The 23,612-nt window shown below is 45.2% G+C and overlaps 3 protein-coding genes across 4 annotated transcripts; 1 reads left to right on the top strand and 2 right to left on the bottom strand.

Moving 5' to 3' along the window:
* Nucleotides 1–568: 568 nt before the first annotated feature.
* LOC123125423 (uncharacterized) lies at nt 569–4,884 on the bottom strand. The gene is made up of 5 exons (XM_044545918.1): nt 4,606–4,884; nt 3,065–3,277; nt 2,602–2,750; nt 2,462–2,530; nt 569–2,340 (listed from the first exon to the last, which is right to left on the bottom strand). The coding sequence occupies exons 1-5, from the start codon at nt 4,840–4,842 to the stop codon at nt 1,092–1,094; spliced, it is 1,917 nt and encodes a 638-aa protein (XP_044401853.1). The 5' UTR covers nt 4,843–4,884; the 3' UTR covers nt 569–1,091.
* Nucleotides 4,885–6,466: 1,582 nt separating this feature from the next.
* LOC123122587 (uncharacterized) lies at nt 6,467–12,510 on the top strand. Of its 2 annotated transcripts, none has more exons than XM_044542808.1 (2): nt 6,467–6,587; nt 9,741–12,510. In XM_044542808.1, exon 2 carries the CDS (start codon nt 9,760–9,762, stop codon nt 11,941–11,943), a length of 2,184 nt encoding a protein of 727 aa, XP_044398743.1. In that variant the 5' UTR covers nt 6,467–6,587; nt 9,741–9,759; the 3' UTR covers nt 11,944–12,510. The 2 variants fall into 2 exon arrangements, with proteins under 2 accessions (XP_044398743.1, XP_044398742.1); XM_044542807.1 differs by lacking the exon at nt 6,467–6,587 and adding an exon at nt 8,975–9,139.
* Nucleotides 12,511–15,701: 3,191 nt separating this feature from the next.
* On the bottom strand, nt 15,702–17,033 carry LOC123122588 (uncharacterized protein At2g39795, mitochondrial). The gene is made up of 3 exons (XM_044542809.1): nt 16,744–17,033; nt 16,311–16,660; nt 15,702–16,216 (listed from the first exon to the last, which is right to left on the bottom strand). Exons 1-3 carry the CDS (start codon nt 17,026–17,028, stop codon nt 16,057–16,059), a joined length of 795 nt encoding a protein of 264 aa, XP_044398744.1. The 5' UTR covers nt 17,029–17,033; the 3' UTR covers nt 15,702–16,056.
* Between the last annotated feature and the right edge of the window lie 6,579 nt (nt 17,034–23,612).

Below are 23,612 nucleotides of genomic sequence, written 5' to 3' on the forward strand. Positions count from 1 at the left end.
ATTATGAATACTTACAGAAAAATCATTTCGTGCATTGGATTGAAGTATGACTGTATGAGTATTTAGTAAAAAAAAAGAAGTATGGGTATGCAGTATGAAGTATTCAGGAGAAACCAACACCTTAAGGGCTAGTTTGATAGCCCGTGATCCATGGATTGAGAGGGGGGGGGGCGTCAAAAACCAGGGCGAATTGGCCAGCAGAAAACCAGCGCGACATTTGGTCGCTCGCTCAACATGCATACAAACTTTTCTAGTTAACAAGTTTGTTAACATACTCACAAAATAAGAAACACTAATAGGTTGAAACACTCTAAATACGAACTACCAGCACGCGGGGAAGAGGCAAACGTCGCTAATTTTCTTACTATCAATGTTTGGAAAGCTGGGGCTGCTAACATAGAAATTGTTGTAAATCCCTAAAATCATGAAAAGATTCCCAAGATAAACAATAATGAAATGAGTACGTATGTAACCAACAATGTTCTACAACATTCATGCAAACTATTTTAGTTGAAGGAAAAATAATAGTACCACAATCTATGTTACTGTTGACCTCGGCCTTAGAAACTTGTGAATGCGTCCATTGGATTATGTATATATAAAATCATACAACTATGCATCTAATATTTTTTTATAATAATACCAGCGTGTGCTGTACCAGCAAACGTCGATTCTAACTCAGTCAGTGAACTGCATGCATTTGCCACCATTGCAAACAGCTCAGATCTTGCAGGAAATGTCTAGCCATGCAGCAGAAAGAAACCACATGTGCAGCAAATGAACCATGCAGTAACCCTCTTTTACAGGTTACTTGTGCCTTGTGAGGTCCCGAATGAAAAATATACAGCTAAAAAAACATCTACTTGGATCTCAGAAGAGTTTGATTCATGGACTTGCTAGGAATATGGACGGACTGTCATCGACAGTTTTTCAGCGAGTTCCTTGGCTCTGCCTGACTGTTGTAGTTAATTCTCTTTGAGCGCCGTTGACACTCCAATGCTAATTAATGCCTCTTCTCATCTCTCATGGGAAACACCAAATAATCACTAGTGACAACTTCCATCAACAGTGGGTGAAGAATAAAGATCCTGCTATGCAACATTTTGCTTCATCTCGTTTGTGATTTCCTGGAAGGCCCGCCGGCGGTACGGTGGCCTCCACGGTCCTGTGCTCGACGGGTTCTCAGGCCAACGGCTGTGACTGGCACCCTGAGAGCGTCCATCAACACCAAATGGTACCTGCCCATGGAAAAGCGAACGCTGAGCTGCACTGCTTCTCACTGAGCTTGGTGTCTGATCGGCGCCTCGAGCTTTCTCACTGAGATGGGTCGTGTTAAGCCTTTGGCAGACTCGGTCGCCGCGATCTTGAACCTTCCGCTGCTTCCATGCTGGAGCTGTCCTGACGAAACTCCGGTTCGCATTCTCGTCTGTTGAGATTCCGGCCGAGTCATTGCGTCTCCATGAACCCACTGATGAGCTCTGTGGCCGAATACCCGCGGCTGGGGTTTTGAGGCTGCTGCTTCCTTGAGATGATGAGGATGGTGTTTTGTCCCTCTGCTCACTCGCATGCTTGCTGCTTTTACCTTGCGGGGCGGTGGTGTTCTTGCCATCGGCCAGCTGCTTCTGTTCATCCTCCTCCACCATGTCGGCCCACGTTTTTCTACCACCACCAACCAAGCCCTTCCCCTCTTGCATAGGATTCTCACTAGCATCTATTATGGCGCCAACAGAGTTTTGCAAGCATTCAGCCGGGCTAGGAGTCTGAGCTTGATTCTGCCCGCTGATATTGGGTCTGTCCTTTTTGACCAGCCGCTTTCGTAGTTTCTCAAGTAGAGACTGTGGTGTGGCAGCATCATTGAACAGTCTAGAAAGATCATGGTACTCCTCCAGACTTTGTCCATTCTTCTCTCCATCAGTAGCAACCATAAGCTGTGGTTCTTTACGCTTCATCTGAGTTATCGGAGATGGAAGCGCGTGTGAGTTGCAATCTTGATGATTCTCTGTATCCGCCGAAACTGAAGCTTGCGGTTCTTCATAATTCAATTGAGTTGAAGCAGAGAATATTAGTGGATGTAGATATTCAAGGTTCCCCACATCAGTAGCAAGCAAAATCCGTGAATCTTTAGACTTCATCTGAGTTATGGGAGAAGGGAGTGCCTGTGACTCGAGTTCCCTAAGCACTTCAGTAGCCCGGGCAAAAGATCTCACGTGGTTTTCATCATTGCAGTTGTAAGGTATAGCTTGGAGAAGGTATTTAGCTTCAGCTACCTTTCCCATCTTCATCATGCAGATGGCTAGATTGCACTCTTTGTTATAATCAGTTTCTATAGCAAGAGCTTGCCTGGGTCAAGTGAAAAATGTCAAGTCAGTAGCAGCTGAATATAGTTGAATGAGCTTTACTGGAAATGATGCATAGGGTTATTACATATCATCTTAATAAGTACATCCCAACATAGATATACCTGTATAGCATTTCAGCTTCCTCATAGTTTTCAGACTGCATATAGGCCCAGGCGAGGTTACCCAGCAACCTTCATGACAAAGCGGAGCCTTAGAATGGTGTTTGCAGGACAAATGAAGATGTATGAATGATTTTCAATACCTTGCCTTTTCATCCCTGAGAGAGAGATAGAATACTCTTCCATGAGTTTTAGAAAGCTTAGTTTTCCACCGGCCAGAAGCTAGATCCTCATCAATCATTCTCAGCTTCACTGTCAGCATTTCAATCTGCTCTTTTGTCCTACCGCATTTCTGGTTGAACATAAAAATGATTTGTATCAATACTTGGCTAGATATTTATCTACAATGCGGTGTAGGTATATTATTATCTGATGACTTTTTTTGCATGGCTTCTTGCAATATATTCCCTCCGTCCAGAATTACTTGACGCTCAAACTGATGTACCTAGCACTAAAATACGTCTAGATACATCCGTTTGAGCGTCAAGTAATTCCGGACGGATGAAGTATTAAACGTTTCAGGATTTACTAGTATAATCAAACCTCAAAAATGGGCTTCGGAAGAAATTTTTAGCTTACATACGTAAATTTACAGGACTGAGGTACCTTGTACAAGTCAAGAAGAATATTGTCAAGAGACTCCTGGGCTTCATTGGGACAACGGTCACGGAAGGATCTTATCGCTTCAATGGCTTCTTCAGCCCTATTTGCTTGTTTCAGTACAGTAGCCATATCCTTCAGTGCACTCTCAGTTCGTTCACCACTATTAATAGCTGCCCAGAACAATGAAACTGCCTTGTTTGGATCTTTTTCAATTAACTGTAATAAATGGATAATAGAAGCAAGGTGAGGAAACAAAAAGAAACACAAGCTTATCTTACGAAAGCTTCTATTATCAAGATTGTAAATGCATCTTGATTCAAAAGCCTGCAGGTGCTACAAAAAAACTAACACTGTGGAAACACTGGTAATTTACAGAAGTTTGAACTAAAACCACGACACTTATTTGGGAACCGAGGGGGTATGTCAGCATATAACATATTCAGAAAAGCAAAACTTCAGGGAGAATGAGCGTCTGTGGCAGCTACTAATGAGACAAACATACGGACGCTGTACAGCATCAAATCTTGCCAAAACTGTTTTCATATAAGCTTTTGATAGGACATAATTCTGGTAATAGGACACCTAGTCACCTACTCATATCTGCTAAAAAAACTTAAAATCGGCTTAAAAAGGTAGGAGGGCACCACTTCCGTGTCACTTTAAGCTAATGTCATCTTTACCAAAATTATTAGTTATGCCAGTGAGTGACATTCATCCTTCTCTATTCTTGTGCAGTTAACTATTACTCCCTCCGTCCCATAATATAAGAACATTTTTTAAACTAGTGTAGTGTCAAAAATGCTCTTATATTATGGGACGGGGGGAGTAACAAATATCCTGATACAATGGAAGATGCTGTTAAACAACCAATGCAGTGATTTTTCTTTGGAAAAGATACTAAGCTTCAAGGCCAACTGCATCCACTGTCCCGGTAATACTACTCTTGGATCAGGCCAATTTAGCAAGCATGTTCCGAGATTCAGCAAGTTGCAGAAAACCATTACAATTCAACTAACAGAACAATGCTATGTTCACTGAAGATAAAATTCAATGCACCGACTCACAGAGACCAGTTCCACGATGCACATTTAATTATTCATTGATATGCTCCCGGGAAAATGGACGCCAATGGATTTTCACAAGAGAACGTTGTAGTCTTAACAACGGAGGCAGCCTGGTGGCATTTGAGCTCTACTGCAACTGCGCAAGTCAAGGAAGCTAGCACTGATTTTCACCCTGACGGAACAATGTTAGGAGCAAATCAAGTTCCCCTCAGAAACTTGAATATCTCCTAAATTTCAGCTCCACAATCATCCCGAGAAGAAGTGTAGCCCACGAGTTTCTACGAACAATCAGGAACGCGAAGTGCAGCACAGCAAGTTGATCTACCATATCTATCAGTTGCATCTAATTAGCCACCCCGAATCCCTCCCACCCCGACGTAGAATGGCCCGAACGACGAGATAGCATCATGGCGCTGGATTTCGGAACCTGAACAGGAAGGGATTGCGCCTGACGGCGGCGGCGGTGGTCGATCGTGTTACCTGCGCCTGCTTCGCCCTCACGTACGGGGAATCCAGCGCCGGCGGCGCCCTCGGCGGCCGGGAGCACCCGCCGCCGCTCGCCGGCGGGGTGACGCGGTAGGAGCAGCAGCCGGCGCTCAGGGGCGGGGTGATGTGGCTCCTGGGGCCGGCGAAGCCGGCGGGGGTGCCGGGGCTCCACCTCTCCGCCGCGCCCCTCGGCGACGTCCACGGCGGCAGCCGCCTCCCCGCGCTCGGCATTGCTGTGCCTCGAGCGGTGGCGTTCGGTGGTTGCCTAGTAGGCCCGTCGTGCGTTGGTCCCGCTGGTCGGTATCGTGCCGTTGCTCTGTTTGTTGGTGGGCTGGGGGGTTTGGTGTTTCCAGCCTGCTCTCTCGGCCCGATGGTGGTGTCAGGCTGGTCCGGCCCTGAGATTTCGAGGGTTGGGCACTCCCTCCATTTACCCCTAAAAAGTGTCTCAAAAAAAAACCCTAAAAAAAAAAGGGTACTCCCTTCATCTAAAATATGGACATTGTGTCAAAATATATGTTAAAATATGGACAAGTATGTTTTTTTAGAATGTATTTGACCATTGCTATGATTAATAATACATGCTATTACGGTGTAGGATTATATCATTAGAAACACCTTTCCTAAGCGTCATACTTTTTGTAACCTATAAATAATGTATTATTGCTCTAATCCATGGTCAAAAGGCAACCTCAAAATAGGTTCTATATGTTTGGATGAAAGGGAGCAGCACTTGCGGGGTATAATATGAGTGAATGGATATCGATTGTGTGAGATATCTACATTTCTTTTTAGTGTTTTTTGATAAAAACGATAACTGGGTTCTGGTTTTTCATTAGTGGCGGGGCAAACCATCATGTATTTATTGATTACATCATTTCCAAATAATGTCCTTTTTGCAATAAATACATTAGATATATTCATCAATTGTCATAGCAGTACAAGAAACACTAGTAAATAACAAGAAATTCATTCAGGTCCGTAGATCACCAAGTGACGACTATAAGCACTCGAGCAAGGCGAAGGCGCGCCGCCATCATCGTCCTCCTTCACCGGAGTCGAGCAAAACTTGTTTCAATAGATAGACGGAAACTTGTAGTGCTAAGGCCCTACCAGGACTACCACATCAGAACAGTAACCACCATTGATGAAGAGAAGCATACATCGTAAGAATCCAATCTGTAGACACACAAAATGAAAGACTGGATCTATGGAGATCCATTGAAGACCAACAACGCATGAGATCTGCCGGAGACACACGTCCACACGCTCTTCAGGCCTTATTTCATTTGCAGGGAGCCACCGCCACCTCTAAAAAAGAAGCAAAACTGTCCCCCCCCCCCCCCCCCCCCCCCCCACCCCTAAAATATCCTCTAAAAACTCGATTTTCAAAATATCTGTCTAATTCCCGTCATCCAAACAACCACTAAGCATGTCCTTACCTAGGACTTGTCGAACATCAGCTATAGTTTATGGTGTCCAGATGCTCCTTTAACTTCAGCAGTTAGCTGCCTTCAGTCTAACGTCAACCTTGTCAATGATCTGTGGTGCATGTGTTACCTGGCTATTATCTTAAAAATTGATGTGGCTTAGTGTAGTTACAGGATAAAAAAGAGTAAAAAAATATGGCAATGATGAACAATTGAACAGTTAGATAGTCCAGGACCTTCAACTTCATTCAACTAAGATCGCTCAAAACTAAAGCAATGAATTGAGAAAAGCATATCCATCTTTAGTTTGCACTCTTTGCTCTGATTGCAAGAAACGCATCCTCCAAATTCAATGCTTCTTTACTCTTTTGCTACTTTAGCGTTGTGCAAGAAAGGAATAAAAAGTGCGAGAGCAAGAGACCTGATGGTCTACCAAGCTCTATATATTAGAGCTCAATTATGTATTGATAAGGTATGCCTCAGTAATAAGATAGAGAAATCTTTCGACGTATAGTTGTGTATAGTTGTTCTCAGTCCATCCATTATAAGGTATGAACACGTTACACGTGCATACTTTTGTTTACTAGTTTATCTATATTTGGTGACTGTTTCTAGTTATGAACAACACTTGTCTCGGATGAGGTGCTTATATATGTGCAATAGCATGAACTCTTGCATTCTTCTTCTCGTGGTGCTTCTGGTTATAGGATTATTATTAGAGTATCAAACGTAGTATATTTCCTTCCACCCTGCTTGTATGATTCTAGATTTTTTTTAGGGGTATATGATTGTAGATAAGATAATCATATATATGATGATTGTAGATAAGATAATCATATATTATCTCCTGGCGATTCCAATCAGCCTTTCATCTAGAATTTCAGTTAAATATTTTAATTTAAGTGTTAGAGACCCATATGAATTGATATGTCTATTATTATTTATTTGATGTGGGATGCATGTGAATTCTTAATTAAGTATAAAAGTTGGTATAATTAACTAAGGTTTAGTTGATGTTTGTTTACCAAGTTGAAATTTGTTACTGTTATTATTATAGAACAACCATGTTCGGTCGATCGGCCTCAACCTTCGCCAGTAGCGCGCGCGTCATGCAATCCACATTGATCCGTTGCTCCTTATTGCACCATGTCGCCCGCTCACGTGTGAGAGCCACACCCCCCCCCCCCTATCCAGGCCCCGCCCACCAACAATGTTGAACGTTATCCACTCGGGCGCGAGCAATTCTTCCCAACACCATTTTGTTGTTACCACATCTGGTTCTGCTGCGGCAACCCCACAGGGCTACGATGGGGGGCCCATTAACGCCCATGGTGTGGCTAAAGGGGATGCCCTATGGCCAAGCTCCAGGAGTCCAGGCCGAGCAGGCACCGTGCTGGAACCGGCAAGCCATCATGCTACAATCGGCAATCGTCGCAGCTGGAGACGAATGACCCCAATGTTGGAGACGCGGTGACCCTGTCCTGGAACCGGCCGACATCTTTGCTACAACTGCAGTGAAAAATTGTTGGAATCGGCCGACGACAAAGCTGGAACAGGAGGACGACAAAGCTGGAACTGCACTCACTAGATGCTGCAACGTCGATTGCGGCAAGCTAGAACCGGCGACCACTCGTGCTGGAATCGTCACCTTGGGATGTTGCAACGGTGCTATGACTGGTCGGGCGAGAAGCGGGAAATTGCAGTTGACGGTACTGGAACTAGGCTGCAGAAAAGCCGCACCCAAGTCGGCGGTGCTCGGGGTTGCTAGACCGATGGCGAGGGACATTAATGTGGCCTATGATGCGTTCTCCTGTGACCGTCGAGGCATTTTGCTGGGACTGGTGAGGCATTCTCGTGCGACCACTCGACTATAGCGTTGGTGTTCCAAGGCGGGTGAGCCAGGAGGTTCTCCGGCGACCAGCCGACATGTTGCAACCAGCGACAACGAGAAGCTGCTAACGGGCGGTGCGTCGTGCTTCGACGATGACGGCGAGGCTGCGAGTGGGAGCAACAATCGGGTGTGCAGGCGTGCGCGGACATTTCTTTGATTTTGAAAAAAATTGTTCTGAAAATCAAAAAATTGTTCATGATTTTAAAAAAAAGTTGCGTATTATTTTTTCATGAATTTTAAGAAAATTTCGCAAATTAGAAAAATGTTCACAAAAAATCAAATAACGTTCATGATTTTGAAAAACATTGCATGTTAAAAAATGTTCATGAATTTGAACAATATTTCGTGAATTAGAAAAATATTCACAGAAAATCAAAAAATGTTCATGAATTTCAAAAACTGTAACCAAATTCAAAAAACTCCATCAGTTCCAAAAATGTCAGCAGATTGGAAAAGATCATGCATTTCATAAAAATGTTTGTGAATTTGTGAAAAATTATTCACAGATTTTAAAAATGTTCACGAGTTTGAAAACAAAGTTTGCAATTTTTTTTAAAATTTCATAAATTGAAGGAATGTGCACGAATTTGTGAAAAATGTTAATGAATTTTCTTAATTTTGAAAAAAATGTCCAAAATTTTAAAGATGTTCGAATAAATTTGAAATAAAAAGATAAAATAAATAACTAAAAAAGGGAAAAACAGGAAACAATTTTTTTTAAATAAGTAAATGTAAAAAAGAAAAGTCATATAAGAAAAACAATAAAAAACGGTATGGGCACACGTCGAGTGGGGAAGAAACCCAAAATGGGCCGGTCAAATAGAGAATCGGGCGCTCGAGTGGGTACGGGCTAGGTCGCTAACACGTTATCTGAAAAAAAAAGGTCGCTAGCGCGCGCGCCAAATAGGAGAGCCGCTCAAAAAAAAGACCGCTCAAATAGGAGAAGCCAGCTGTATACCTGCTCTTGCCTCAAAAAAAAAAAGAAAAAAGAAAAAAAAAAGCTATATAGCTGCTCGTTCCGACACACTGTCTGCTGCTGCCATGACTAGCAACAAGTCTTGGTCTTTCTTTCAAGAAAAACCAAGTCTTCGTCTTCCTCCCCACCCACCCCGGCTGGCCACTACAGCTCGCTGCCTTGAGGAAGGACCTGCCGGATCCGCACCTCGCCGCCGCCAATCCACCCGCCGGCCGCCGTTGCCCCGACCTCGAGGTGAGGGCCCAACTTACCAGCCCCCCCTCCATTCTTCTCTTCCTACGCTACTACTAGCTCTCTTCCATTGTGGCCCTGTGGCCCAGTGACCCACCGGAGATCTATCTTCCACTACTAGCTTACTACTACTACGAGTTTATCTACGAAGCTCTCTCCTAATGTAGTACAGTACGTAGCTTACTGTCGCTGTAAATTTCTACTTCTAGAGTAAGTTCTAAGGAGTTGCCATGTTTTATGATTCTTCTTTTGTTAAACTGTCTGTCTCTAGTAGCTTTGCAAAATTGACTCTTACATTTTGAAACAAAAACAACATATTCCGACGCTTCAAGACAAATCGTAATCCTCTTTACTATAGAAAGTTTTGATTTCTTGAACAAAAACAGAAATCATTTTGTCACATTCATGTTGGTTTGTCGACATTTGCTGCAACTTTTCAAACCACGGGGTTCTTTTCTCCGTATGGCATGCATTTGCATTATTTACACATTTCCAGTGGCCCAGAGTTTGTAAGAAGCAGTTTAGCCATTTTTGCAGTTATACAAGGAGGTTCAGTACACACTCAATATTTAACTTGCATTTGATTTACATGTGTATCCAACAGTTTCAGTGGGAGCGGAGCAATGGGTGGAGGGCTAGCATCCTTTTGGGAAGAAAGGAACATCCAGACTCTGGTGATCCTCAGCTTCGCCCTGCAAGCCATCCTCCTCTGCTGTGCAGGGATCCGGCGCAGCCGCGAAGCCTCGGGTGTGCTCAGAATCCTCCTCTGGCTGGCGTACCTGATGGCCGACTACACCGCAATCTACGCCCTTGGCCACATGTCCATCACCATGAGCAGGAGCAGGACCCCTCCAGGTCCAGGCGACCACCACCAGATGCGGATGGTGCCATTCTGGGCTCCCTTCCTGCTGCTCCACCTCGGCGGGCCGGACACCATCACCGCCTACGCCTACCAGGACAACCAGCTCTGGCTGCGCCACCTGCTCACGCTCGCGGGCCAGGTGCTCGGCGCCATCTATGTCATGTACCTCTTCGTCGCGCCCGGCAGGAACCCGGCCGGGACGCTGCTCGCCGCCGCCGCGTTGATGTTCGCCACCGGCTGCCTCAAGTACGGGGAGAGGACGTGGGCGCTCAAGCGCGGCGGCATCGACAGCATCAAAAGCTCCCTCGATGACAATGGCAAGTCATCGGCCACCGGTGGTCCTTACCATGGGAGGGAGGGGGCAAAGAGGCTGGACACGGAGGAGGTCCTGCTGGGTGCACACCACATGCTCAATTTCTGCAAGGGCCTCCTGGCTGATGGTCCAGTGATGCAGAAGTCCGAGTACGAAGTCATGCGGCAAGGCATCCAGCTCAACGGCGGCAACTACGTGTTCCAGCTGGCCGCCATGGAGCTCTCCCTCCTGTACGACATACTCTACACCAAGGCGGCGGTGCTCCACACCTGGCACGGCTTGTGCATCCGGATCGTCGCGCCGCTCTCCGTGGTCGCCGCGTTCGTGCTGTTTCAGCTCAGCAGCAAGGAGGCCTACAGCAGGGCTGACGTCGCCGTCACCTACGTCCTGCTCGCCGGTGCCATGGCATTGGAGCTCGCGTCTTCTCTCAGGGCGGCGGGGTCTTCCTGGGCGTGCGCGTCCTACCATGCCCGGGGATGGCACTGGCTCTGCGGCACGGTGATGCGCCTCCGCCGGATGCTCAAGGTTGGAGCAAGGAGGAGTGCCTCCCTGGACTCGCTTGGGCAGTACAACCTGCTGGACCTCTGCACCGATGCCAACAAGGACGGCCACCTGAGAGGCAAGATCGCCAAGATGATTGGACTTAAGGACCGATGGCAGAAGATGCACTACTCGAGCACCGCCCCCGTCTCCGACGCCATCAAGACTCTGGTGCTGACAGAGATCAGGAAGAGGAAAATAGATGATCTGAGGAATGCACGGGGCAGGTGGATCCTCAAGGAGAAAGAGATGTACGAGGATCTCACGCGGATCGCCGACGACACCGAGCTGGACCGTAGCATCATGGTGTGGCACATCGCCACCGATCTCTACCTCTCCATGTGCCCTGGCCCTGACCCTGACCCCGACAAGGAGGTCCGGGACAGCATAAGGGTGCTCTCCAACCACATGCTATTCCTCATGGTGGTGCATCCCTACCTGTTGCCCGGAGTTGTTCGCACTGGCCGGTACAAGGAGAACTTGAAGTACTATGATATGGTGTGGTGGGTCAATTTGAAGGCCACCAAGGAAAGCACCATGAAGCTGTCCAGACCGGGGATCATCAGCAAGATAGCCGACAGGCAGCTCCCGGCTGATTCGAGGCGCGAGTACATTTACGGCATCGGCGAGGAAGCTGCTGACGACGTCGGCGACAGGCCGGTCTATGCCGACGGATCCTGGCTCGCCGGGATGCTACACGGGAACAGGTGGCACCTGTCCGCTGCTGACATGCTGGAGGTCATCGCCGGCGTGTGGGTGGAGATGCTGTGCTACGCGAGCCACCACTGCGGCGAGGAGTCTCACGCCAAGAAGCTAAGCACCGGAGCAGAGTTCATGAATGCCGTCTGGCTTATCATAGGGCATGCCACGGTGTACGACAGGTACGCACCGTCTGCCGAGGGCTTGACGGGGGGTTTAGGGCTCAGCAACCCTCCGCGCAAGCGGAAGATCCCTGCCAGATGGATGCAGCAGCCGGAGGCGGACGTCGGACCCCGACCGCCTGGTGTACCACCCGGTGTTCACCCTGCATACGCGCCCTTTTTTGACGTTGAAGCACACCAAACATCAAGTGCACAAAGACACCACCAATAGAACCAATATGTGAGTTGTGCTACTCCTATTAGTAATTTTATTAAGAGATGCAAGTGCTACAAGTTCATAGATCCCCCCACGCTCCTATCCAAGTGATTCAACAGCTGGGCTCTACTGCATGTGGTATTCCTCCTGAGGAGCTCTCGGCGCCAAAGCTTCTCCAGGCTTCAAGCGGATGTTATGGTACTTCTTCTCAGTAAATCGTCACGCAAGATCTTCTTCAGTGCCCTTTTAGTTTATTATTGTGTTAAATGTGTATTCGAATTCTATTTAAATTCTGAACTTCTGTCGTGGAGTCAGTCTTATGGAGTATTTTCTGTTGGAATGTGAGATAACTCTGAAAATAACTAACTTGCGCTTCGTAACAAAATGGATGAATCGGGATGCTCGATTGTTTGAGCAGCTTGATTGGTTTTTCTTTTCGACAAAATGGATCTCAGTTTTCCCCCATACTGTGGTCAAACCCCTGTCTTATGTCTCACCTGCTCTGTGTCCTAACCACTGAAACTTCTATTCCCATGAGTAAACTGTTGAGGTTTGAGAGTATTTGGCCATCGCACCCGGGTTTTTTTAGAATTGGTGCAAAATTCTTGGAATGCTCCAACTCGTTCTTCTTCTAGTGCCACTACGATCGGTGTAAAGCTCAAATGTTTACGTTATGCATTGAAGAAATGGAGTAAATCATTCTCCAAAATTAGTCTGCTTTTGGAGAATTCCAACCGGGCACTTTTGCCACTGGATGGGTTAGAGGAGTTGCGGCCACTTGCTATACCTGAATTTAATTTCAGAGTCCTACTAAAAGCACACATCATTCAGTTGTTGGGGTACCAAAATGCGTACTGGAAAAAACGTCGCACATATCGTTATGTCGGGCTGGGAGAAGAAACTACAAAGCACTTCCATGCGAGGGCGACAGAGATACAGACGCAACACGATCCCCTCACTTACTCTTGATGATGGAGGAATAGTGGAAGATTATGCAGATAAAGCTGTGGCGTTTTACTCTTGTTTCAAAAACAGAAGGGGGGTTTTGACAGAGTTGATTTGTGATTTCGATATGGCTGAGATAATTCAAAGGGTGCCTGGTTTGGAAATCCACTCAACCCCTATTTCACAAGCTGAAATTGACAGGGTCGTTAAGATTATTCCAGCTGATCAGAGCACTTGGGCCCGATGAGTTTAATGGACAATTTTCGAAGGTTTGCTGGAATATCATAGCACCAGACTTTTATCAGTTTGTTCTAAAAAAACCAATTTTTTATCAGTTATGCTCTGACTTTTGGGAGGGAAAGATTTCCTTGGATTGTCGGACGCTCAATGATTTTCGCCGGAGAAGGTCAATGATTTTCGCCCTATTTCGTTGCTGAACCATGTGCTCAAAGTTTTGACCAAGACTCTTGCGGGGGAGACTGCAGTCTTGGATTCTCAAACTAGTTCATCGCAACCAGCACGGCTTAATCAAGAATCTCACGATCCAGGATTGTTTGCGTTGGGCCTTTCAGTACTTACATCAGTGCAAAGCTTCTGGACATGAGATTGTTATATTCTGCACTCGACTTTGAGAAAGTGTTCGATACGATGGAGCACTCCTCTATCTGAAACACGCTAAAGCACAAAGAATTCAATGACAAATGGATCATGTGGATAAATATGTTGTTGAGCTCAGGCTCGTTTTCGTTTGTGTTGAATGGTGTGCCTGGCAATGAATTCAAATGCCGCAGGGGTGTGCACCGAGGTGATCCATTGTCTCCGTTATTATTTGTCTTGGCAGCAAACTTGCTTCAATCTCTAGTCAACAAAGCTTGGCATGAGGGGTACTTGCGCCTCCCAATCAGCCAACCTGCCTCTGAAGATTATCCGGTCATCCAATAAGCCCGACGACACAATCCAAATCTTGCCTGCGGACCGGGCCAATCTTCAGGCTGTCAAAGCCCTGCTTGATACACACGCCTCTGCTACAGGTCTGAAAATAAACTGCAGTAACTCGCTGATTCCTATCAATGTTGCGGCTGATGCGGCCTCTGATCTGGCTAATGTGTTGGGCTGTCAAGTTGGAAGTTGGAACCATGCCGTTCACCTATCTTTGCCTCCCCTTGGCCACAACGCGACCAACTGTGAGAACACTGGTTGATAGCACTGAGCGTCGTCCCATGGGCACGACCATTTGGCTCTCTTATGGAGGAAAAGTTCAGCTTATCGACTCTGCTCTGTCGTCTCTCCTTTCATTTGCCATGTGTGTTGTCAAAGCTTCCCATCAAGGTGATTGAGTTGTTTGATCGTGCTAGAAGGCATTGTTTGTGGAGAAAGGTGGTTGATCGTGATGCTCGCTCTCATTCGTTAGCTGCCTGGGAGCTAGTATGTCTACCGAAGCAGAAAGGGGAGCTGGGGATTTAAACATCAAAGTGCAAAATCAAGCCCTTCTTCTCGAGTTTATTCGTAAATTCATACTTAAGGCTGATGTCCCTTGGGTCATGTTGTTGTGGTTTAAATATCATGGGATCGAGATGCAAATTTTGCTCTCCCTCTCTCTATTGAAGCCAGAGCAGAACTAGATTCCTTGCAGATAAAGATTAACCAAGTGGGACTAAACCCTATGTCTTTTGATGATTGGGTTCTGTGGTTGGGAGATGTCAACTATAAAGCTCATAAAGTCTATAAGTACTACGTGTTTGTTCACTTATTTCAGTCTGTATGTAGCCCATATTGAAATACCCAAAACATCTTACAATAGTGAACGGAGGGAGTATTTCAGAGAGATTAATCCACCCAGGTAATATCACCATGATTTGGAAGTCAAAAATGTATCATGAAACACAAGGTTTTTGCTTGGCTAATGCTCATGGACAGAGTTAATACAAGAGATATGCTCTGTCAAAGACATTTCAATATTGGCGATGATCACTTGTTTACTCTGCCCTTCTGGTGAGCTTGAAACTAGCAAACATTTGTTCTTTACCTGTCAGTTCAGTACTGTTTGCTGGAATGTGTTCCATATCCAGTGATACCTCATTGTCACTTCAAGACATGTTTGATTCTTCGGCTAGAGCCTGGCCACACCCACTGTTCAAATAAGTTAATCCCTCCGTTCCGAATTAGTTGTCTTAGATTTATCTAGATACAAATGTATCTAGAAGTGTTAGACACATCTGTATCTAGACAAATCTAAGACAACTAATTTGGGATGGAGGTAATATTATCCTTGCTGCTTGGAACATTTGGAAACTAAGGAACAATTATCATTTTGATGATAGTGTGGAGCCCTCTGTCCAGGCCTGGATTGCTATGCTTAAGATTGGCATCCTCAGACCTTCATCTCCACTATCTTCTTGTAATTTCTTTTTCTTTGTTGTTTGTTTTCTGCACTAACCCCCTTCCCCTCCAGTCTATGTAGCCTTTCTGCTAACTCACTGTACAGTGTACATTATTTTTATTAAATTAAGTAAGCAATAGAAGCCTCTCCTGCTGTATTGTAGCTAAAAAAAACAAGTTCATAGATAAGATTTTAAATCCTGCAGGTAATCAAAATTGCGTATGTTTGCTCTCTCTCTCTCGTTCATGTAAACACATACCGACTGGAACTGTAGTAGTGTTTTTTAAGTTATATCAGCTTCCCCCATTTAACTCCCTTTTAGGGTCCTCCGTGAAATGGGAAAAAGGGGCAAAATGTTCAGTGTGTAAAATATTAGCATTTGACAAAGATAAATAAAGCTCATGCACTGAGAACACTCCTTTCACACTTCAGAAAGTGGAAACTGGCAAACATGAACTTCATCGATCTCTATATTTAGACGATTTGCAGACCTTGTCACAGGTAGCCACAAGACCAAATCATTTTTGAAAATAACCAACTACAAGATGGATTGTTGCTTCTTTTACCTCACGAAACGTTTATGGCTCATTCCTTACTACTACTCTCACATATAATTCTACCTGCGAGCTTGCTTCCATACTACAAGAAAGTGCATTAAATACTAGCTTATCTTATGAGTTCTATCTGAAGCTCAATTTGTTCTCGAACTCGCAACATTGTGTCGCCCCATTCATCTCCATAACTCTGAACATATGTATGAGGATGAAAAAAATCACCTGCTAACAAGCCTTCAGCTCCTTAGCTTACTTCTCGACGAATGATTCGACTGTCTTCAGCCACCGGAGCATCTCCATCTTCTCCTTATTCGCAACGTAGTCGTGCAAGAACTCGGCGAGCTCGGCATCCACCTCCCTCTCCTGCAGGAACTTCTTCACCGCCTCCCTCTCTGCAGGCTCCAGCTTCCTGCGCCTCGAGGTCAGCCACAGCGAACAATATTCAGAAAGCACAGAAAACCATAGCACACAGCCAAAATGGACTGAACAAAACTAGACCGTACGTGAAGTCGCGGGCACCGCGGTCGTCAGTGGCGGCGCCGGCGCCCCTGAGGGTGAGCACGTGGCGGACGGTAAGGTTGTCGGGCCAGGCGGAGCAGATGAACCCCAGGACGCGGTCGGCGCGGGCCACCTCGACGATGAGGCTGAGGTGGAGGCGCGGCCCTTGCTCGAGCGCCTCGACCCGGTTGAAGAGGGAAGCGTCGGGGGGCAGCTCCGCGACGCCGTCGAACAAGGTGGCGTCGATCTTGATGGCCTCCTCCCCGGCCCCGGGGCCTCGGCGGGCGGCGCGGAGGCGCACCCACTGCTCCCCCGGGCGGTCCTCCACGGCGAACGACCTGAAGCTCGTCGGCGGCTGCGAGGGGACGGCGGGCGAATCGGACGGGGAGATCACGTGCGGTATAAGGGGGCGAGGAGTGGGGGGGAGAGGGGCGGTACCTGGTGGGGAGGGCGGCGGTCGGCGACGTAGGAGATCTCGGAGCGCAGGAGGCGGAGCAGGCGTTCGTCGAGCGGGGAGCGCAGCTGCGCGAGGGCGGCGGCGGAGGAGAGTGACGGGACGAGACTGGGCGCCGTGGGGGCGGCCGCGGAGAGGAGAGAGGAGAGCGCGCCGCGGCGGCGGAGGAGGGCGCGCGCCATGTGCTCGACGCTTTGCCTGGACGGCAGGAGCGCACCGGGGGGAATGGAAGCGATCGGCGCAAGGAAATGGGCCAGACCCTGACGCATTTGGCACGTCAGCAGGCCCCCAGATTGTTATTCCAGCCCAGCTGTGGTTTTACCCCCCACACGGCTCTAGAAAAAAAAAATATTCATTCTAATCATATGAGGACTACGCAATACTCCCTCTGTTTTTATTTACTCCACATATTAACTTTGACTGAAGTCAAACTTTATAAAGTTTCACCAAGTTTGTAGAAAATAATATAAACATTTACAGTAACAAATTTATATGATGTGAAAATATATGCAACGATGAATCCAATGGTATTGATTTGATGGTGTATATGTTAATACATTTTTCTACAAACTTGTTAAAAGTATATAAAGTTTGACTTTAGGCTAACCTAATATGCCGAGTAAATAAAAACGAACGAAGTATATGATTTGCTGAATTAATCTTATTGAGGTGGGTCTTTGACTATGCATGTTGGCGTGCTCGTTGTGTTTTCTCATGCATGCTTGCATGTCGAGGTGGCATGCATGCATATTGAGATAAATAGATTTGTGAGGTTCACTATTTAGTTATATGTAGGATATATGATATCCTACAACTAAAATAAAATGAAAAGTCAACAATTTAAATAAATTACAGTTTCAAATTCTCATGTTTTTAATCGAAATACTAATGTTCATTTAACTAAGTCTGGCCGAAATAATTGCAGGCAATTCTGTAGCAACACGTGGAATATATCATTTCTAGTGCATATCTTTTTTCGTTAAACTAGTAAATGTGCACGTGCAACACACGTATTATCGTGTAAAAAATCATCATTCGTTCTAGAGAACAATGAATAAGAATATATAGTGTGCTAAAATAAGAGAGGCAATATTTAGTGAACATATTTGGCAATCATGAGTAAACTGACAATATTTGAGGGAATTTTTTTTAAAACGATTTTATGGACCAAATCCTTTTCGAATCCTTGCCCACGAAAAGTCATGTGAATATAAATTTTACATTGATATTATGAATTTTTTGAAAAAATATATGAAGGCATGACCATGAAGAAATCGATGCACAACAATATGTATTTTTAAAAGGACACCATATGTTCACACACATAAATGATATACATGGTTGAAAAACATAAGCAAAAACGAACATGAGTATAGTGAGTAATCATGCTCGCATGCATGGCATAGATGTGGTGCCAATGTTCCCTTCATCTCTAAAGAAAAGGGGGAATGTCCCAATCAATTCTGGAAACATAGTCATGGGGTACAAATGTCGAACCTACTCGCACAACCAGTTTGCTGAGCGCATCATTCATTATACTCATCATTTACCAGGTTGCAGTAAACTGAAGTCTTGCAATTACGGGTTTGGTCGTCAGCCATGTAGTAGTTGGTTGCTAGTGACCTGGTTCTTAACAACATTGGCCATCTTGCGGAACTCCTTGTGCATGCGACTGGAGAACGCAAAGGCTTGGTCTGCCGCGTCTCGTCTTCGTTGTCAAGAGGACTATAGTCATCTCCTTTTCAGCAGCTAGCTGCACCATGTCTTCTTGTTTGACAGGTCAGAGACCAGTAGGAGTGGACATTGTAGAGCTAGTTGGTCCCCATGCTGAACTAAACCGTGGCACTGCTGTTACGAATTACTACATCAGGTCAGAGTGCAATGCATGTTAGATAGTTACGGTTTATGATAACCTTTGCAGGTAAGCTTAACCAGATATATTAAGGAACTGAAGATCGAAGGTACCATGTGCATAAAAGTTTCAGGCGATATTTCCATTTCTAGTGAGCTGAACAAATAAAGTAGAAAAGGACAAGCTAATGCCATGTGTGCACAACCAGCATATGAAAGACCAATGTAGTACATGAGGGCATCATTTCAGTTCATAGATAATCGGTGAACAAGAGGGCATCATTTTTTCAGTTTAGAAACAATACAAATCTATACCCCTATATAGTGTGCGAATAATTTTGAAAGATGGTCGTTAGATAAAGCCAATCCGACGGTGCAGAGATGGCAAATCCGAGCACTACTGGCCGTTGGATATCATCTACATTTCACCAGATTCTGACACATGTACAATGTAGAAGACTCCATGGTTGAACTTAAGCATAATGCACAAACCTCAAAACACAAGCACTTCTCCTTTGTTTTAGAATCTTCCGTACCATAATTGCCCAATTTTTTTCCTAAATGAATTGCCATTATTTGTGTTTACTTTATGCTTTACAATGCACAATTCTATGAATCTTAAAATAGATTAACTTTTTTTTATAAAACTAATTAATTTTGAATGAGATGAACTATAAGAATTAAACGACCAAGGCTGCGGTGGAATTTCCCAGGGATGAATGTGACTTTTGACGCACAATAGACCGTTTGAAGGACCTGAATATGTACAAAAGCAATAATACCTTATTATTGATAGTTATATGACATGCCTCCAAAGTATCAAAATGTGCTTATTAACAGAAATATATTAAGATTGGATGCAGATCAGGAAAACGTACCAATCACTTTGACCCAACTCGGTGTAGCTGAGTTCACTGGATCTTCTCCCCGACAACTTCATTGTAGTTTCTGCACAATAACACATTTTTTGAAGAAATATATTTTGCACACAACCAACGGTTTCTCTGAAGAAATGTATTATGCAAAATAGATTAAAGTTTCTGCATGATAGCTAAAAGATGGACATTAACAAACAAGCAAGTGGGCTGAAAGGAGAAACCTTGTAATCCAAGTCTGCTCCCCAACCACAGATCTATCAACATATTACACAACAAATTACAAAAGTGTGTTCTTGAGTTTTCTTACAAATAAGCTGTTGTGTACCCAAATTAGATAGATTGAACCAACCCGCGCGACGTAAACACTTGCAACAGAGCATGTATCAACATTTTACTTTCCTCTTCCTTTCGCTTGATTCTCGGGGAAATATGATGGCCCAAAACTGGAGCACAGAAAAGTGTTAGATGATTCTGAACTGTGGGCCAAAGCCAATAACTATGACAAATTCTTGATGTTACTAAGTGTTGGGAACGTTGCATGGAAAATAAAAAAATTCTACGCACACGCAATGATCTATCCAATATCTTTCTTCGGATCAGTTTCTTTTCCCGTCCCCTCGCCCCGGCATAGCGCTTCGCTTCCGGTTCTTCGGAGGAATCAACTGACTTCTCCCTTCTTCATTGATCCGGGGGAAAGGGAACCGTCTACCAGTTGGGATGCTAGACATCAAGGTTGTGGCTTGATGAGGATAACTAAGCTGACACGCCGGAGTTGGCTGCTGGCACAACAGGGTGGTGCCTTACCGCACCGCAGGTGCACGCGCGGTAGCGTTCGTGGTGGTGCTTCAGGATTCCAATGTACTGCGTCTAGGATCAGAACGAGCTTGCCGGCGGACCACTGCCGTCCCATTCTTTATCGGAGGTGTGTCTATCACCATACATCCATTGCCGGTTCATGTGCGTGCATTATATATAATTATGTGTGTCAAAAGTAAGAAAATTAGACAAGTATCTATGTAAAGTATGAATTTTTTCTTTCAGAAAGAAGATAAGAACAAGAGGCTCACCACCGTGCCGGCGACGAGATCGGCGCGGGCCATCGACAGCGGTGAAGACGGGGATGGGGCGTGACGGACCGCTAATATAAACCTAGACAAATCTCGGAAAAAATGGAGCTCGGAGGTCGAGCTTCGAGAGGAGAAAGCTTAACTAGTGTGGCTCGGGCATTTCATCGAACACCTTATGTGCATAGGAGGTGAGCTAGAGCACCCAATGCCCTCCCCCTCGCCGGCCAGCAAAAAACAGAGCACTATGGAGTGCTCTGCTGCGGCGATGGGGTATATATAGGCAACTCATTTGTCCCGGTTCGTGGCTAGAACCGGGACTAAAGCTCCCCCTTCTGCCCCGGTTCGAGCCATGAACCGGGACCAATGGCTGTGGGCCAGGAGCGAGGCTCATTGGTCCCGGTTCGTGCCTAGAACCAGGACAAATGGGTCGAAACGAACCGGGACCAATGCCAACGAGGCCCCGGCCGACCCCCTGAGCTCACGAACCGGGACTAATGCACCCCATGGGTCCCAATTCGTGCAGAACCGGGACTAATGGGCTGGCCAGGCCCAAACGAAAGCCCTATTTTCTACTAGTGAACCCAGTTTGGATCAATGGCTAATTTCTCACATTATATTACTTCTGCCACAGTTTGCTCTCTAGACGCATTTATTTACACGAAGACATGAAAACGTAGAACGGTCACGTGTCCTCAAAGACGCTGGACATCAGTGTCTCATCATGTTGTATCTCAAACACCTGTGGGGGCATGTTGTACCTGGAGCATCTACAAGGGCATGTTGTACATGGGACGGGCTGCCACGCTACTGAGAGGGCTGTTCCGGGCACGGCACAATCAAACTTGTACCCGGAACATCTACGGGTGCATTCTACTCATGGTGTACCTGGAACACCTGCGGGCGCTAGTTGTACCTGGAACACCTGTGGGGGCATGCTGTACCTAGGACGAGTGTCCACGCTACTGTGAGGGCTGTTCCGGGCACGACACAACCAAATTTGTACCCGGAACATCTACTGGTGTATTCTCATGTAACACATGCAGGGGTATGTTGTACCTGGGACGGGGCGCCATGCTACTGTGAGGGTTTCTTCTGCGCATGGCACAACTAAATTTGTATCCGAAATATCTACTGGTCATTCTTATCAGATTGTACCAGAAACACCTACGGGGGCATGTTGTACAAAACATCTGCGGAGGCATATTGTACCTGGAACACCTACGGGGGCATATTGTGAATCTATGGTGACTGTTTTTCGTATTTAATATCGGAGATACGACAATCAATATAAAAAAATGAAGATCAAATCACCACAACATGACACAAGATTTTATATCGGGAGATATTATAAACTTTGGGATTTACAACATTGATTGAATCCCGTGCGGTGACTTAAAAGAGGTATACTCACTCCCTTTCGATAAAAAAGTAGACCAACCAAATAAATGTTATATGTGATAAAAGTTATACCGTTGAATTCATATTCGAAAGAACTTTTCAAAGATATAATTTGTAAGTCACAAAAAATATATTATTGATATAATTTATGGTCAAAATAGAATTTAGAAAAGTGTGTGCGCCTTGTTTATTGGAATGGAGGGAGTGTATAGCATTTCCCGGAGAAAAATGTGGAACTATATAGTTGTGGTGAGGTAGGTCGAAACTGATCTGTACCTCTCCACTAGTCTCAAGCCTCGTGACTATATAGTAGATGTTGTATCTGGAACACCTGTGGCGGCACGTTGTACCTATAACACCTGCAGGGGCATGTTGTACCTGGGACGGGGTGCACGCTACTGTGAGGGTTGTTCTGGGCACGACACAAACACACTTGTACCCGGAACATCTACGGGTGCATTCTCATCATGGTGTACCTGGAACACCTGCGGGCGCTTGTTGTACCTAGAACACCTGCAAGGGCATGTTGTACCTGGGATGATTGTCCACACTACTGTGAGGGCTGTTCCGGGCACGACACAACCAAATTTGTTCCCGGAACATCTACTAGTGCATTCCCATCATGTTGTACCTGGAACACCTGCGGGCGCATGTTATACCTGGAATACCTGCAGGGGCATGCTGCACCTTGGACGGGGCACCACGCTACTGTGAGGGTTGTTCCGCGCATGGCACAACCAAATTTGTATACGAAATATCTACTGGTGCATTCTCATCATATTGTACCAGGAACACCTGCGGGGGCATGTTGTACCTGGAAACATCCGCGGATGCATGTCATACCTGGAACACCTGCGGGGGCATATCGTCAATCTGCGGTGACCGTTTTTCGTATTTAATATCAGAGATACGACAAGCAATGAGAAAACAAAAGAAGATCAAATCACCATAACATGACACAAGATTTTATATCGAGAGATATTATAAACTTTGGGATTTACAACAGTGATCTAATCTCGTGCGGTTAAAAGAGGTATACTCGCTCCCTTTTGACAAAAAAAATAGAATGACCAAATACATGTTATATGTGATAAAAGTTATACCCTTGAATTTATATTCGAAAGAAATTTTCAATGATATAATTTTTAAGTCATAAAATATATATTATTGATATAATTATTGTCAAAATAGAATTTAGAAAAGTGTACTCGTCTTGTTTATTGGAATGTAGAGAGTGTATAGCATTTCCCGGAAAAAATGTGAGACTAGGTCTCAAGCCTCGTGGCGACGGCTCTCTGCTTTGCCTTGTCAGAAGTTAGATTTTATATGAATTTAGATTGCAAGTCAACATTTAAACAAACAATAATTGATTTTTTTTCTGGTGCTACGTTTGCAAAATGCCAGCCTAATTTTATTCATATAGTACCAATAGATAGTTGTAAATTACTTCCTCCATTCTATAATATAAATTAGTTTTTAAGCTAACATAGCTTGAAAAATATTCTTACTATTGTAAGATGGAGGGAGTACAACAAAAAAAATTCCTAACCTTGTTTATTTGCCACGTCACATCTTTTGAAACTGTTGAGCAGTGAGAGAGGACAAGCGCATGAATATGAAGGGGTGGCTCGATCGCTAGACTGCGTGTGTATCTGAAGC

The sequence above is a fragment of the Triticum aestivum genome, chromosome 5D, assembly GCF_018294505.1.
Source record: "Triticum aestivum cultivar Chinese Spring chromosome 5D, IWGSC CS RefSeq v2.1, whole genome shotgun sequence".
Lineage (NCBI taxonomy): Eukaryota > Viridiplantae > Streptophyta > Magnoliopsida > Poales > Poaceae > Triticum > Triticum aestivum.